A 16,022-nucleotide genomic window follows, 5' to 3' on the forward strand; every position below is an offset into this window, starting at 1 on the left:
GCTTGTACTTTAAGGACCGACAATGAATTCCTACTACCCCTGTTTCCATATGTTTCTCAGTGTACCCACAAGTCAGGTGTTCCTCAGGGCTCAGTTCTTGCCCCACTCTCAATTGGGGCACATTTAGACAAAGATGAATAAAAGCAGGCGTTTGTGTGTCTTTGCATTTTTTTTGTTGAAGAAGTCCTTGTTCACACAGAGCTGAAAAAAACTACAAACTAAAACCACTTTGTATAATTTATATACTGGTCCAGTACGACAAGACAACAAAATATTAGACCACCTTTGTTTCTTCAGTTTCATGTTTATTTTAAATCCCTGGTAAAACTAAAGCTGCATTTGTTTGGACAAATAAAATGATGACTACAAAAATAGCCCATAAGAGTTCATTTTAAGATCTATCCAGCCATTTTCCATGGCTTACTTAATAATCACCAAAAATCACTTGTGTTTTTAAGGTAATAGCTATCGCCCTGTACTGCCCAAAACAGTTATTTTAGGCGGTTCATGTTTTCTTTTCGGTCTGTTAGTACCTTTAGCCTCCACTGGTCACACCAATGGTATTCTTAACTGGTTATCAAGTTCATGCTCATACGAAGGTATAATGAACTGGATCTGTCCCCCGAGCCTTGAATTTGACACCCATACTTAAAGCCGTAGTCAACCCAAACATATTTATTTAAGAATATGTTCTATGCAATCCCACTAGTTGAAACACAGTGTTCTGATAAATTTTCGTTTGAGGAATAAGTGTTAATCCACTCGTTTTTAGCCATCTCCGGGGGCGGCCATTTTGTCTTCTGTCGACTGAAAATGACATCACACCTGCTCACATCGACCAATCACGGCTCAGATTCAGAAAACAGGTCGTGATTGGTCGTTGTGAGCTGTAGTGATGTCATATTCAGTCGACAGAAGTGACAAAATGGCCGCCCCCAGAGATGGCTAAAAACGAGTGAATTTTGCTGCTTAGCTTACCGTATATACCACAAACGCAAAATTAATCAGAATGCCGTGTTTCAACTAGTGGGCCTGCTGGGAACATATTCTTGAAAAAAATATGTTTGGGTTGACTTCCGCTTTAAGTGGTGCTTAAATATTGAACAATATTTAACTATGCAATGGCCTTTCCTAGCTTCACTCGTCTGCTGATGACGCTCAACTCGAATCTGCCTCCTCTCCTTTCCGACAATCAATTTGAGAGACACATCTCTGCATGTCTTAAAGACATGAATGCTTGGATGTCAGTGAAAGGCCTTAAGCTTAAGCTTGACAAACGAAGCTTCTCTTTCCGCTGCAAACATCATCACCCCCTTAGCGCCGCAGCGTTGGACTAAGCCTCGCGCTTATGTCAGAGTCAATACATCACATTTTTTAAGTTTCTTAAGGACAGGGACAAGCACAACTGACAAATGAACAAAATGTAAAGTAGAATGAAGCATGTGATGCAAGTCTCATTAACTCAGTGCTTCTCATTTATTTTCTGTTACAGCCCCCCTAGCAAGAAGAAAACAATTTGTCCCCACCCTAACTATAAACAATAGCATTTGTCTATAAAACAGTTATAGGTACACCTCTGCATAACATCGTATCCTTGTTAAGATAAAGAAAAAAAACAAAAACAAAGAGATATACTGTAGTTCAACTTACAAGAATAATCTCATTAACATTGTTTATTAGTCGGTAAAAGAAAAGACCTTAAGTGCATCAATTTGCCTGAAATTCAAAAAAAAAAAAATATCCTTGTTTAAGCTGTAAACATTTGTAAAAAAGCATGTTCCCCAGGGTCACACGCAACATCGCAGCACCCAAGGGGGGGCCCGCCCCACTATTTGAGCAGCACTGCATTAACTACCTGCTCGGCTCTGGAGTTCATCTTCTTGCAGCAGTAGCCTCTCTTTGGCCACGGCGAGCTCCTCCTCTGCCCGTTTCGCCGTGCCCTCAGCCTCGGACACGCGTTTCCGATCCAGTTCCAGCTCTTCCTCCAGGTTCTAGGAGTGGGAAGAAGAGCGGCCAGCATGGGGGCACATTTGAGCACAGAGGAGGAAGGGATGTTTGGCAAAGATAATGCGGACAGAGCGAAAGAGCAGAAAAGCAAGTAAACAATTGTAGCTTTGTAGCCCAGCTGCAGGACTTTAATGGTCAGCTACAAGGGATTATGTCAGCTGTGTGTCGAGCTTCGGCAGGGGGTCTGAATGCTCAGCTTTGATGGTGAAACTGCAACGATTCTATCTTGAGCAAACTACTCATTAGGACAGAGCTGACAGTGGAAACAGCACTCAGCAAGCACAGCCTGTGGTTAGACAAGCAAGTTCTCCCGTCTCCGCCTAACATGGACCTCCAGTAACGGTCATTAGCTGGCAATATCAGAGCTGCAACGTAAACATGAACTTTATCCGTTACAGTGGCTGTGCAACTGCAGAGTTCAAAATAGAATCACAGTTAGGAGGTGGCAAAAGGTATTGGGCCTTGTCGACTTGCACAAAACCGTGCTTTTAACAAGGTTTCCGTCAGGTAGTTTGTTTTTGCTTTAAAATAAATTTGCCTCCCATCAGTCATAGCAAGGCAGTCGATTCCTCTATTACGGTAGCCGTTGGCCGTGTTTGGAACAAAGCAGGGCTGTCACTATCGAATATTTTTCAAATCCATTAATCTATCGATCGTTCCATTGATTCATCGGATACTATTTTACTTTGCATAAAAATGTATCGCAAAACTATTTTTGTTTATTTGGTATTAGTATTCGGTGTTGTTCGGTGATTCGAAAAAACAACAACAACAATACAGCAATATCACACGAGAAGGATTGATATTGTACTGAACCACCTTGTGAAAGTGATTCAGTTACTGGTTCGGTCCTTGTTTTCCAAAGTAAAAGCAGATATTTGCAAATCGTCGCTGTCATGTGAAAAACACTTTTCTCCATTTTTTTTTTCATTTTCTTATTTTTACCTGAATCATGTTTCCGCGTTACAGAAATCGCATTAAAGTGAAAATTAAAAAAGGTTACAAAATTGCCGACAAGTGTTTTTCACAGGACAGCGACGAAATGTCTTATTTGGATTAAACGCAAAAGCTCATCAGTATGCTTTCATGAAGGACTACAGAAATCAGGGAGGCTGAAATAAGAGGATTTGGACAATTTGAAGTTAAACAATGGCTTTAAACGATTATCAAAAAGTTGTCGATTAATTTGATAATCAATTAGTTGTCGACTAATCGATTCATTTAGACACCTCTAGAACAAAGGTTCTGCATTGTTTGGAATGCAAACTGTGGTTAAAATGTGTTGATTTTATACACACTTACATTGTCTCTTTTATATTTCATAAAAAAAATGAAATAGGCCTACATGTTGAAATTGTTCAACTAAAATGGCATTTTCCATCATTACATACTGACAGGATATGGAGACATAATCTATCAGACTCTTCATTAGGTACACCTGCACGAACCAGCGAGATCCAAGCCACAAACAATATGATGAGAGGGCTGCAGTGTAAACATAATCCCGTTTCCGCTTTTTTTTGCCAGTATCAAAATCAAGAAATTCTATCTGACAATAATCAAAGCTGAGCATCATTATCATTTTGGTATCGTATTGCATCCCGTTAGCCGGTGCAGGTGTACCTCGAGTTATGTCCGCCGACTGTATGTGAACAAGAAGTGACGGGGTTCTACCTGAATGCGCTCCTGCAGTTTGACTGTGTTGCGTTTGCTCTCCGTCTGCCTCTCCAGATGACCCTCCACCTCGGCCTCGGCCCTCTTCACCCGTTCTCTTAAAGCACTGTGCATTCCTTTCTTCTCCTCCTCCTCTTTCTCCTCCCACCTGCGCTGCTCCTCCCGCCATTCGGCCTCTATCTTCTTCCTCATTTCTTCTTTCTCCTCTTCAAGCCGGTTCATCTTTTGCTCCCATTGCCCCCTTTCCGCATCCGCTGCTTGCCTTCTCTCCTCCTCTCTTTGATCCCTTTCCTCCTTCATCATGCTCACCTCCTCCAAAAGCCCTTTCACTCTCTCCGACTCCTTCTCTCCCTTTTTCCCCTCATCTTCGCCCTTCTCCTTCTTCTCGTCCTCTCCGGGTCTCTGCCTCAGCTCGCGTTTGGTGCTCAGCTCTTGGATCATTTCCTCGGCGTCTTGTAGTTGTTTGCTCAATCGCAGGTTTTCCTCCTGAGCAGCGCTGATCAGGGACCTGGCCTCTCCAAGGTCCTCCTCTGCAGCCTGGAGCCTCTCCTCAAAATCCCGTCTCAGTTCGGCTTCAGTTTCTCGCTCCCTCTCCTCCGAATGCATGCGGAAGAACTCAAAGTCGGCTTGTACCTGGAGGCGCAGGTGGCAAGGAGTTACACACGCTGCAGTCTAATGAGCTATAATGCAAGAGCTGCAGACATTCTGCCTTTACAAAGTGGGAATTAGGGAATAGAAATGGATATTTGTGATTTTTGTTCATTGTGTTGGACTGACCCTTGTTTAATCATATTTGAAGCGTTTGAATATTGGGTACACTATTTGGGCAGGTGCTGTTAAAGCAAGACACTGGGATTGAAATAGGACTTAAAGTGGAAGTCAAACAAAAACTTTTTTTTTTTCCGGGAATATGTTCTATGCAGGCCCACTAGTTGAAACAAGGCAATATGATTAATATGAAATATGAGTTAAGTAGCAAAATCCACCCATTTTTAGCCATCTCCGGGGGCGGCCATTTTGTCACTAAGCCGTGACTGGTCGTTACCTGAGCCCTGAGCAGTTATGATGTCATTTTCAGTCAACAGACGTGACAAAATGGCCGCCCCCGGAGATGGCTAAAAACGGGTGGATTTTGCTGTTTAGCACATATTACGAAAACACAATATTAACCAGAATGCTGTGTTTCAACTAGTGGGCCTGCATCGACCATATTGTTTGGGGTGACTTCCTCTTTAATAACACTCCAAGAGCCTTCCACTCAAAATTATATCTAAAACTATTTTTGTTGATTAATTGCTAATCATTTCCCAAATCACGGAAATTAAGTGAAATGCGCACCCCTAGTTTTGATTGCCACTGTCAGAGGTAATTAATCGAACCATCTCTATGTTCATTACTGTGGTTGTTGCTTTACAATTGTGTAGAAGTGTGCTACACCATAAATAAATCCCTTTCTAATTATGTATGTTTGGTTAACTTATAAAACTATAGAAGAAAAACTAAATTTTAAACAGGTGGTCGTAATGAGGTTGCCGGTTGATGTCGAGTTGTTAGTTATGTAAGAAGAAATCAAATCGATCAGTCAGTCTTACTGTAACCTGGTTGTTTTGTTGAAATATTTTCATGTAACATGACCGATGCAGTTCTTAACAAAGTTGTTAGAATCTAATTAGACCATCATCCAGTGTATCACATCAATGCCACATTTGCCCAAATTTAACAGTACTGGTAATTACTGAAATATTTGTTTACGTTTCTGTAATGGTTAAGACCCCAGTATGTAGAAGCTGTTAGCTAAAATTGGATTTTTAATTATTAAAATACAATCATTACTGCTATCCATTAACAATCAAATGTACCTTTTTACTTTTTTTTTTTTTTATATAGTGACGCAAATGATTAAGAGGTCAAAGTGTAGTTATTCATTTGCGTTCCCGGTCCGAAAAAAAAAGTGGTTGAAGTTATGCGTGATTATTTTTTGACTTGAAGGCAAGCCGAGTGAGTTGGCTCAAATTTGGGTATGAAATAAATTAATCTTGAGCGGGATTAACAATGAAGTATTATCACTGTTGTTACTACATACAGTAATTAATTCATGCTATAATGTTGAGGGCTCACCGAGTCTGCATTAAATCCCTTCATGATGCCGGAGGGTCTCTTCTTGCATATGTTGATATTATTTCCAATGTCAGATTTTTTTTGATAAAGGCATTAGCTCTTACTAGGCTGTACCTACTGAAGAGAGTGTATGTTGCAAAAGTAGCCACCGGAAGGATTTTTTTTCTCCCCCATCCGATCCGTGATTTGCATGTGAAAAAAAAGGATAAAACACCCAGCGTCTACGATGACTTTCACTGACTCCTGAAGCTCATGCTAGCGTAATGCGGTTATATATGATGAATGTGTATGTTTTATTGAGGCAAATTATGCAAATTGCACATGACGAATGGGCTAAGTACCGTGCTGTTTGCACTGCTTTGATTACAGTGGGGCGCAGTCGATGCGACTTTGATTTGCAGCGCTTATGTGAGCGCATTAATTTTACAGCAAAACAGCACGGCCTTGGAAAGAGGTTGGCTCATTATTATGGGATAAGGTTGGCGGGGTCATTACGCACACCTGGGCTCAAGGACACACACACACACACACACGCGCGCGCAGAAATATGCATGTGCGTACCTGCGCTCCGACCCGCTGCTGCTCATCCAGAGACTCCTGCAGCTGGAGGAGTCTCGTCCTCAGCACTGAGCCCTCCCCCTCTTGACACGTCTCCATCAGGATGCGGTGCAGCTCCTTGTCATGGGCGTGGTTCAAGGCCTGCAGGGCCGCCTCCTGCTCTTCATTCTTCATGTTGAGGGAATAAATCACCTGGAGGGGATCAACAAGGGTAGTGACGATGCGGTTTGTTGATGATCTGTTGATGTAATGCTACAGTATAGCGGGTCATGCATACAGCTCATTGTGGTCATAATTTGTTATAGACACGACAATCAGTCGGACTCGATACGCGAACGTTTCTTCTTCTGAGTTAATAGATCTTACGAACTAGGGAAACTTTTTGTGTGAAGTGGACATGCACAAAAGCAACTCAATTGCTGTCCAGTGGTGTGCGTGAGAGTGACCCAAAGATCATCCAAGAACCACCCGTGATTGGTCGTTGTGAGCAGTTGTGATGTCATTTTCAGTCGACAGAAGACAAAATGGCCGCCCCCGGAGATGGCTAAAAACGAGTGCATTTTGCTGCTTAACTTATATTCCACAAAGGCAAAATTAATCAGAATTCTGTGTTTCAACTAGTGGGCTCAACTAGTGGAGTATGAGTCAAGCAGCAAAATCCACCCCTTTTTAGCCATCTCAGGGGGCGGCCATTTTGTCACTTCTGTCGACCGGAAATGACATTACAACTACCCAGGGCTCAAGGAACGGCCAATCACAGCTCAGCTTCAGAAAACAGTTCAGCCGTGATTGGTCGTTACCTGAGCCCTGAGCAGTTGTGGTGTCATTTTCAGTTGACAGAAGTGACAAAATGGCCGCCCCCAGAGATGGCTAAAAACGGGTGGATTAACTCTCATTCCACAAACGCAATATTTATCAGAATTCCTTGTTTCAACAAGTGGGTTTGCATAGAACATCCATCCATCCATTATCTATACCACTTATCCTCACAAGGGTCGCGGGGCGTGCTGGAGCCTATCCCAGCTGTCTTCGGGCAGTAGGCGGCTGACACCCTGAATTGGTTGCCAGCCAATCGCAGGGCACACAGAGACAAACAAACATCCACACTCATAATCACACCTAGGGGCAATTTAGAGAGTCCAATTAACCTACCAAGCATGTTTTTGGAATGTGGGAGGAAACCGGAGTACCCGGAGAAAACCCACGCAGGCACGGGGAGAACATGCAAACTCCACACAGGGAGGCCGGGGCCGGGATCGAACCCACGACCTCTGAATTGTGAGGCGGACATGCTAACCAGTCGACCACCGTGCCGCCCTGCATAGAACATACTCTTGAAAAAAAATACAGTATGTTGGGTTGACTTCCTCTTTAAGGCTTTATATATTAGGGTGACAATATTGAACATAAGCACTGGTTGGAAGGGTGTGCAAGCATGAACATAATGAAAACTGGCGTCCACAGTATCTCCAAACTGCGAGATGTTGTCCCTAATAAATCCACCTACCCACGCATGTGTGTGTGTGTGTGTGTGTCCATCTCTCTCTTCCCCATATAGACTGTGACTAACCGATGAAATATGGCCTGTTTCTCATTCACTTTACCGCTGTGCCCACAGTGTTATCATCTGATGACCCCGATGTCTCACTTACACACTCTCGGAGGTGTGTGTGTATGAGTGTGCGCAGGGGGGGGGGGTTGGGGGGGACGCACGGGCTCATATTTTACGCAGACGCCGCTCTGTCTGCGGCACACAGCTGGCACACAGTGTCGCAAGACATTCCCCCACGTGTGTCAATACGTGTGTGCAAGTGTGTGTGTGTGTGTCCACCTTTAATGCTTTTCGCCTGTGATATCAATGACAGATGTGACATGCGGCAAAGCTCCCGTCTCACGTTCCGCTCAGCCCAACACTTATATCCAATCATGTCACGGTGCAAGAACTTTGGCTCACGCACTGCGAGTTGGACCGAGAGGAATGAAAAGGGACTGTATCGAGGGCAGGCTCAGAGGGAAGAGAGGGTTCATGCTGTGCTTGGATGTCCGTCTCGGCCTCGCTTTTTTTTTTTTTTTTTTTCCCCGAAAATGGGAGCAATGAGCCGAGAGAAAGGGCCGGAATGAGGACAATTTAACAGCACAGCACACCAGAACATTAAATCCCAAATGCTCCTTGCACAATAATGTTACAACAGCCTCCATACTTTATTTAGGAAAACTTGGTTCACCAGGCAGCACAGTGAATGAATGACTGGTTAATACATCGCCTCAGAGTTCTGAATGGATCGCTGACACGTAAAAACGGGCACATCTCGATTTTCATGCTGGCGTGAGCCTCGTTTAGCGTGTTTGGTAATTTGGCATTTTCTTTCAACAACGCCGACCCACCTGATTATTTAGTGACTGAAAGTAGACTAAACATTTAGACCAGCTGAAAGAAGTTCTACACAGGTCTCACACCCATGGACCCAAACGATTGGACTCCAGCGATGTATTTCGGTGCCTCTCCTGCGTTCACTTTAAAGGGAATGAGAGGAGCCGCTTCCATCGGCAGTGAAGCTAGTCGGCTGTTTTCACACCCACAACGAAACACAAACACTCATTTCTAACTGTGAAAACACCAAAAGAGAGAAAAGGCCACCCATGCACACAGTTAGTCCGAACTTTGCGCTAGACTTGCGCCGGGCATGAAAATATGTTAAAGTTGTTCAATAAAACAGAAATGTTCCAATAATAAAGACAACTGAAATTTTTGGGATCTAACTGCATTCAAAAATAAATTGCGTTATTAATATGAATTATATGATAAATTGGAAAATTCATCCATGAAAGAATTGTTACTAGCAGAGATGAATATGCACTGATTTGAACTGACACAGTTGAAATACCAAAAAATTTCCGACTGCAACCACCTCCAGAGAACACACCCACCGAAGCCTAAATACTGGGATTCTACACCTAAAAATTTTAGAATTGAAGAAGCTTTGTGGATTAAAGGTGAAACATCTTCGACGAAGAGCAACAGTCGAGTTGCTTTGATTGAACCTTTGCACATTACCGTGACCGGGTTGACTGAGAACACAGACAACTGCAATCAATTTTGTTTTTCCACTTGGCAGTCCCCAGTTCAGCTTTGCTCTGCTGTGTTCTTCCCTGGCTGGGGTAGACTCTTTTCCAATTCAACACTAAACCCATGCTGCACTGAAGCCATCGCTTGGAGCGACGCATGCTAACGACGGTCACCTCTACCTACTTGTAAGGGATTAATTGTATTTGAAAAGAAACTGAGGGAAACTATAAAACACCGCACTGCAGTCAAGTGGAGACTGTGGAGTATAATACAGCAGCATCCAGAACTAAGGCACAACATCAGGGTACGCTAACATTACATAAATACATAAAGAACCACTTCAAGGCCACTTATAGGCTATAAAATAATCAAATGAAAAAACTGTGAGTACGGCGTAACTCAGTGTGGCTTTTTTGTGCCGAGTGACGTTTTGTTACATCGCTGCGCAAAGTATGTCATTGTAAACCGTTCGTAACCTTGAAGAATATGTCAGTGGTGGCTGGTCAGGGTCAGCAAGACCTTCTCTGCTGGTCAAAACACTAAATAGAAGCAGTGACCAACATTTACAACCCATGAAATTGTATTTATTTTAGTCGCAGCAGGCCATTCTCCTCATTTCATAGCATTTGGATTGTCTGCACTACTTTCAGTATCGGTATGTGTATGTTATATTTTTTTTGTCCTATCAAATTTCAGCCTCCATGTGCTGCCATGTCAATCTAATCGAGCAAGGACCTTTGGAATCAGTAGTGCTGTCTGATGTTACTTGAAATATATTAGTTTCAAGCTAAACCTGGAACAAGCACCATCAGTCAGTCAAAGCTCACCAATCAGCATCATTTAAGGCACCTGGTCAGAGTAAAATCCGCCACAACCGACCACCATCAGCCAATCACAGCTCACCAATTATCTTTTATTTAAGGCACCAGTGCAGCACAAACATTCAACTCTGAAAGTTCACTGCAAAGACTGCTGGTAAAGCCCTTTCGTTTATGTGGTTATCGTGATGTTTATTTGGTTTATCTTAATCTTGGTTGTGCTAATAATGTTTACTATTGGATAATCCTAAATTTTGATTTTGATATTTGACTGACATTTAATCTAACTGAGTATTTCTAATTTCAATCGTTTCACATTGATGACCTGTTCAATCATACCTGTCTTTGTCTAGGTTTATAACCTTAAAAGAAGTTCTCCTGGAAACAACCCAAAGAATCAATAAAAGGAGAAAAATACTTTGAGTTGTCCATGTCCTTTCCAGTGTGCAAAGCCTTTTCAAGTTTGGGCTAGATTTGAGTTGACGTTTGACAAAAACACTTGACAATTAGAAATGGAACCGTTTGTTGAACCAATGAGACGTCATGCTCGTCCTCACAGTGTTAGCTAGCTGGCTCCCGATACTTTCAGCATTTTGACGTTTTGGTTGGTCAATTTTCATCTAGCAAATCAAATTTGTAGTAATCTACACACATTCATTTAATACATTAAATCAGAAACTATGCTGTGTGATGCCCAGTATTTAATAATCAAATCAAATGTATGTATGTAGTTATTGGATAAATACAGATTTTTTTTTTTTATGTAGTTTGTATAGTATACAATGTATAAATTTTGTAATTGTAAATATGTATAATTTGGGTTTCTTTCAAATGCACGACCTGCTACTGTCAGTAACTTATACTAACGCAAAAGCAACATAATTACAGCAGTGACCTGTATAAAAACACTTAGGTCAGAAATATAAAACAATCACATGAAAAACTATTTATGGCAGTAAATGAGCGGGCCTTTTCGTGCTGAATGTCGATGTATTCTTACGCTCCTTGGCAACCTACTTCATTGTACGCCGTTCTTAACCTTGAAATGTTTTTATCTTGCCACTGTTGTAAATGGAGAGCCATGTTGAGCAGAGTAGGCACCAAGTCGTGGAAAGGAGCACAGAAAAAAAACCTCTCTGAACCTGGTGTATATGATTTGGCAAAATCAAGGACGCTACATTGGCTAAAGAGGCAGCCTACACTCCCAGCTCGCAAACTTATTTTCCATCCAAACGGTAAAGAGAAATCAACCCAAACAAGAATATGTTCCCAGCAGGCCCATTAGTTGAAACAAGGCATTCTGATAAATATTGCGTTTGTGGAATAAGCCTTAATCCACCCTTTTTTAGCCCTCTCTGGGCGCGGCAGTTATGTCACTTCTGTCGACTGAAAATGACACAACTGCTCAGGGCTCACGTAACGACCAATCATGGCTCACCTGTTTTCTGAACCTGAGCCATGATTGGTCGTTACCTAAGCCCTGAGAAGTTGTGATGTCATTTTCAGTTGACAGAAGTGACAAAATGGCCGCCCCAGGAGAGGGCTAGAAATGTGTGGATTAACTCTCATTCCACAAACACAATATTTATCAGAATGCCCCGTTTCAACTACGCGGCTTGCATAGAACATTCTTGAAAAAAATGTTTGGGTTGACTTCCCTTTAACTAACGTTTGGATGGGAAAAAAAGTTTGCAAGCTGGGAGTGTAAGGTGCCTCTTTAGCCAATGTAACTCAGGTGATTGTGTAGCCTCACAGGGCAGCAGTTGCTGCGTTTAATGACATCAACTTTATAGTCTGCAAAGCATTCAATTAATATTCTGTGCATAGTGTAAAGCAGTGCAGCTGAGTGAAAAGCTGTTGCAAAAAAAAAAGCAAAAGCGAGGTTAGACAGAAAGATGCACTCTCTCGCTTGCATCAGCTCGCCTCCCACACACGCACACACACACACACACACACACCTCCACTCATAGGAGTGTGCGTCTGAATTACAAAGCAGGCCCCACTTTGACAGTGCAAGCTGCATAAGAACAGGACATCACATAGACAAAATTAGATCTGCCTATCAAAAACGTTGCTATGAACACACACCCCATCACATACACAAATGTGCTTCTATTCTGATGTCTACTTATTGTGTAAAATGAAGACTTTGAGTCTTTGTGTGTGTGTGAGTGTGTGCGCGAACACAAGAAAAGACTCCTGTGAACATCCACAACAGCTGAACCGACGCACTCATTTCGCACTTTCTTCCCATTGGCTTGTTGCAGCACGTAAACACACTCTTGGTTTATCTTTAGCAGCACCCATTCAACCAGGGCACACCAGAGCAGGCAGAAGAGGAAGGAGGGGTGGGGGGGGGAGAAGTGTGAATCTGTGATTGGTGGAGAGGACGTGAGGAGGTGCTTTAAGTACAAGTGCATGAGTTATTAAATATATAAGGTTACTACCGCTGACCCCATTTCCTGTTGCAATCCACTTACAAGCCCATAAACGAATACTGTAGGTCAGAAGTCAAGGGGTTGGATTACTTTAAACCCCTTTAGTTCCCCCTGACTCTTGATTCCACACCTTCAAGGCATGTCGGACAATTCAACGAGGTCCATCAAGGCATGCTTGGGTAATTTAGGTGTGGAAGGCCTGACCTGAGCACCCATCAAACACATTTGAAATTCACATGAAAACTGTGAGCTGGGCATGTCATGTCCAACATCAAATGGCATTTCAGGTCATCTGGCCAAGTGTCCCCAGACTGTTGTCCAACCGGACACAGAAACAAAAGGACGGAGCAGGTACTCTTGACAAATGTCAAACGTCCTTAACGAGTACAGACACAAGAGCTGAGCCATCCTCTCTGTCATCTCTGCGCACATCCTGCGCATATGCTCGGACATCTTCAGAGCGGCAAATGCGAGCCGCATAGAGTGTGTTGCTGCAGAGCACATGCTCCTTGACACACACGCACGCACAGAGGTGAAGCCACGAGGGAGGACGCTGACTGCATCGTCATCAGTAATCGTCACCGCTCAACTAACGGCGGGTCATGCCCTGCTTCTCTAAGCACTATTGTGAAGAGCTCACACGCGTGGGTCCCTGCGCAGCACTAAAAGCCTCGAAAGATAACACAGAATTCTGCTGCGATAAGCACATTGGGTTCATTTGTATGCACACACATTACATGTGTGGCTGCTAATAAACGTGTGAAAGTTATCATAAAACTGATGATTAATACACTCAAAACTCGATTAGCTGCACTAGCTAAATAGAGTCAAGACGAGCTGGTTGTAAGATTTTGACTTGACGTAATGTAATCGATAGTTGCCATACCATTTATCGTCATTACAGTTGGGGGTCATTCCTGTTGACTATGGCGTTGCACACCCTGGACTGGTCGCTAACCAATGGCTGGGTGCAAAGAGACAACAAACACACTCACATTCACACCTATGAGATTTCAAGCAACCTGACGCAAACTCGGGGGAGAACATGCAAATGACACGCATGGCGGCCAGAGTCGAACCCACAACCTCAGCACTGTGGGACACATGTGCAAACCACTCAAAACAACTTGCTACTATAGAAGGGTTAATTGGCCCTATCACACATTTTACGATTTTAAGCATTTGAAGTTATGTCAATGATGTAGGCTACAACTTCACCATCAAATGATGACATAGGCCAAATTAGTTTACTGCGGTGCACAAATCTCATTTTAATGCAGTGTTATTGTACACTATGTAGACCATAGAACATAAAATAGTGTCACAGATTTTTGGTAAATTTTCTTAAAACAGATTAGAGTCCAGGTAATGACGTTCCAGGGAGAGTATACATTTGAGTTTGAGTACATACAACAAAGCAAAACTTGGGTATGGGTTGTCATGCATTCAGAGTACTGTCATATGTAAATCAATTGCGATTCAATGGAGCTGTGCTTTAATTGCAAGTGTAGCAGATTTCAATCATTTCGAATTGATGGAGATGTTACTCTAATTTCTCACTCATTTCCGTGTAGCAATGTGTCATTTATACTGCATGTAATTTCTGCTCACGTTTGCATTACAGGATCGGAGAAAAAAAAGCATCCGCGAAAGCACAATGGTGACAGCTCCACTTCAACGTCCAGAGAGGCGGCGCTGCTTTTAGGTTCGTCCGGTCACGTCCCACCTACCTTGGTGAGCTGAGCGATCTTCTTGCACATCTTGTTGTGCATCTGGAAGTCGCACTGCTCCTGCTCGACGTTCTGGAACTCTGCCGCATTCCCGTTGACAGCAGAGCCCGGCCCGGGGGTCTGGATAGCTTTCCCGGAGCCCGAAGCCATTTTGACAGCCGCCTCTCCTCCAGGGAACAACTTCCAAGCCCGGAGGATAATCACAAATGATCCCGCCGCCAGTCAAATGCAGAACGCCGCCTAAATCGTGTCCACTTGTCACTCGTGCATGTCATTCCTCCGTCTGTGGGCCCCCTCCCGTGAACGGCAGCCGGTGGAATTGTGTGGAAAACATTTGGGAGTAGATCGGCGGGGCTCTCCGCGTGGAGCGTTCCGGTTGCAGCCCCCAACTTCAGCTGTCCTCCGCCCGGCGATCACGGAGGTCACACGCTGGATGTCCATCGGGGACGCGCTCGCTGCGAGCGAGCCTTGCCTCGGTGCCAGCAGATATTTGTTCCTCTCGGGCGCGGGAGGATGGAGGCACTGGACGCCAACCACCTGTCTCCGAGCAGAGGGGCGGAGAGGGGCGTGCGCACTGCGCAGCCTGGCTGCAGAGCGCAGTTCGAGGCGTCGCTCAACGTGAGGTGGAGTTAAACCTTTGACTCCGCCCCCCGCCCCCCACACCCCAACTCAAATGGCGAGCCATACTCCTTTTCTACCTTGAGGTAAGTTGCAGTTCTTTGCTTGTGTACATGTGAAACCAATACGTTGATAATTGAACTATTCATGCAGATGACGTGCATCAGCCCCACGCTTATGTCAGGCTTGCAAAATATAAAATTTAGGTGATGGTTGGTGTTTACTTGTTTATTTATTTATTTATTTATTTACTTATTTATTCCTCCATTTTCAAGCAGGTAGAAGTAGCCCGCTTGGCATGAAGCGCAGTGGCCACAGCCTTTTCCAAAACTACTTATATTCATATTTGAGTAAGCGTACTAGTTTGTCAACATGCCATCAATAAACCCCTTCAGCTTTGGTTAAGAGCACTCTACCCAATAGTGAAAGATCCCTTGAAGCCATAAATCCAAAATAGTCCTTTTTTTCAGTTTTGTAAAAAAATATTGTTGCCGTTCTTTAACATTCTTACAAATATGAATACCAAGGCACTTAAAGCGGAAGTCAACCCAAACACATGTTTTCAATAATATGTTCTATGCATGCCCACTAGTTGAAACAAGGCATTCTGATAAATATTGCGTTTTTTAACTTCTGTCGACTGAAAATGACATTACACACACTCAGGGTTCAGATAACAACAAATCACAGCTCACCTGTTTTCTGAAGCTGAGCTATAATTGGCCGTTATCTGAGCCCTGAGGGTATGTGATGTCATTTTCAGTCGACAGAAGTGACAAAATGGCCGCTCCAAGAGATGGCTGAAAACGGATGGATTTTGTTGCTTAACTCATATTCCACAAATACAATATCAATCAGAATGCTGTGTTTCAACTAGGGGGCCTGCATAGAACATATTCTCTAAAAATATGTTTGGGTTGACTTCCACTTTAACTTCTTCTTTACAGATATATTACTTGGACTTGCTTCCTTAATCTGAGCTAAAGCCAAATTT

At 43.3% G+C, this 16,022-nt stretch overlaps 1 protein-coding gene across 5 annotated transcripts in view; it reads right to left on the minus strand.

The window, feature by feature from the left end:
* fam184b (family with sequence similarity 184 member B) overlaps positions 1–14,994 on the minus strand; it is a 31,182-nt gene extending 16,188 nt beyond the window's left edge. For 2 of the 5 annotated variants that reach the window (XM_086033404.1, XM_086033403.1), the window contains exons 1-4: positions 14,411–14,994; positions 6,361–6,549; positions 3,682–4,314; positions 1,856–1,991 (exon numbers count right to left, since the gene is read on the minus strand). In XM_086033404.1, coding sequence (XP_085889530.1) covers positions 1,856–1,991; positions 3,682–4,314; positions 6,361–6,549; positions 14,411–14,560 — 1,108 coding nt within the window. In that variant the 5' untranslated portion in view covers positions 14,561–14,994. Of the gene's footprint in view, positions 1–1,855; positions 1,992–3,681; positions 4,315–6,360; positions 6,550–8,742; positions 9,360–9,412; positions 9,706–14,410 lie in introns of those variants that run through there. The other 3 variants (XM_086033405.1, XM_086033406.1, XM_086033407.1) reach the window with 3 other exon arrangements.
* Positions 14,995–16,022: the final 1,028 nt, after the last annotated feature.

This window comes from Filicampus tigris, chromosome 6 (genome assembly GCF_054856515.1).
Source record: "Filicampus tigris isolate MCC_2025a chromosome 6, RoL_Ftig_1.0, whole genome shotgun sequence".
Taxonomy (NCBI): domain Eukaryota; kingdom Metazoa; phylum Chordata; class Actinopteri; order Syngnathiformes; family Syngnathidae; genus Filicampus; species Filicampus tigris.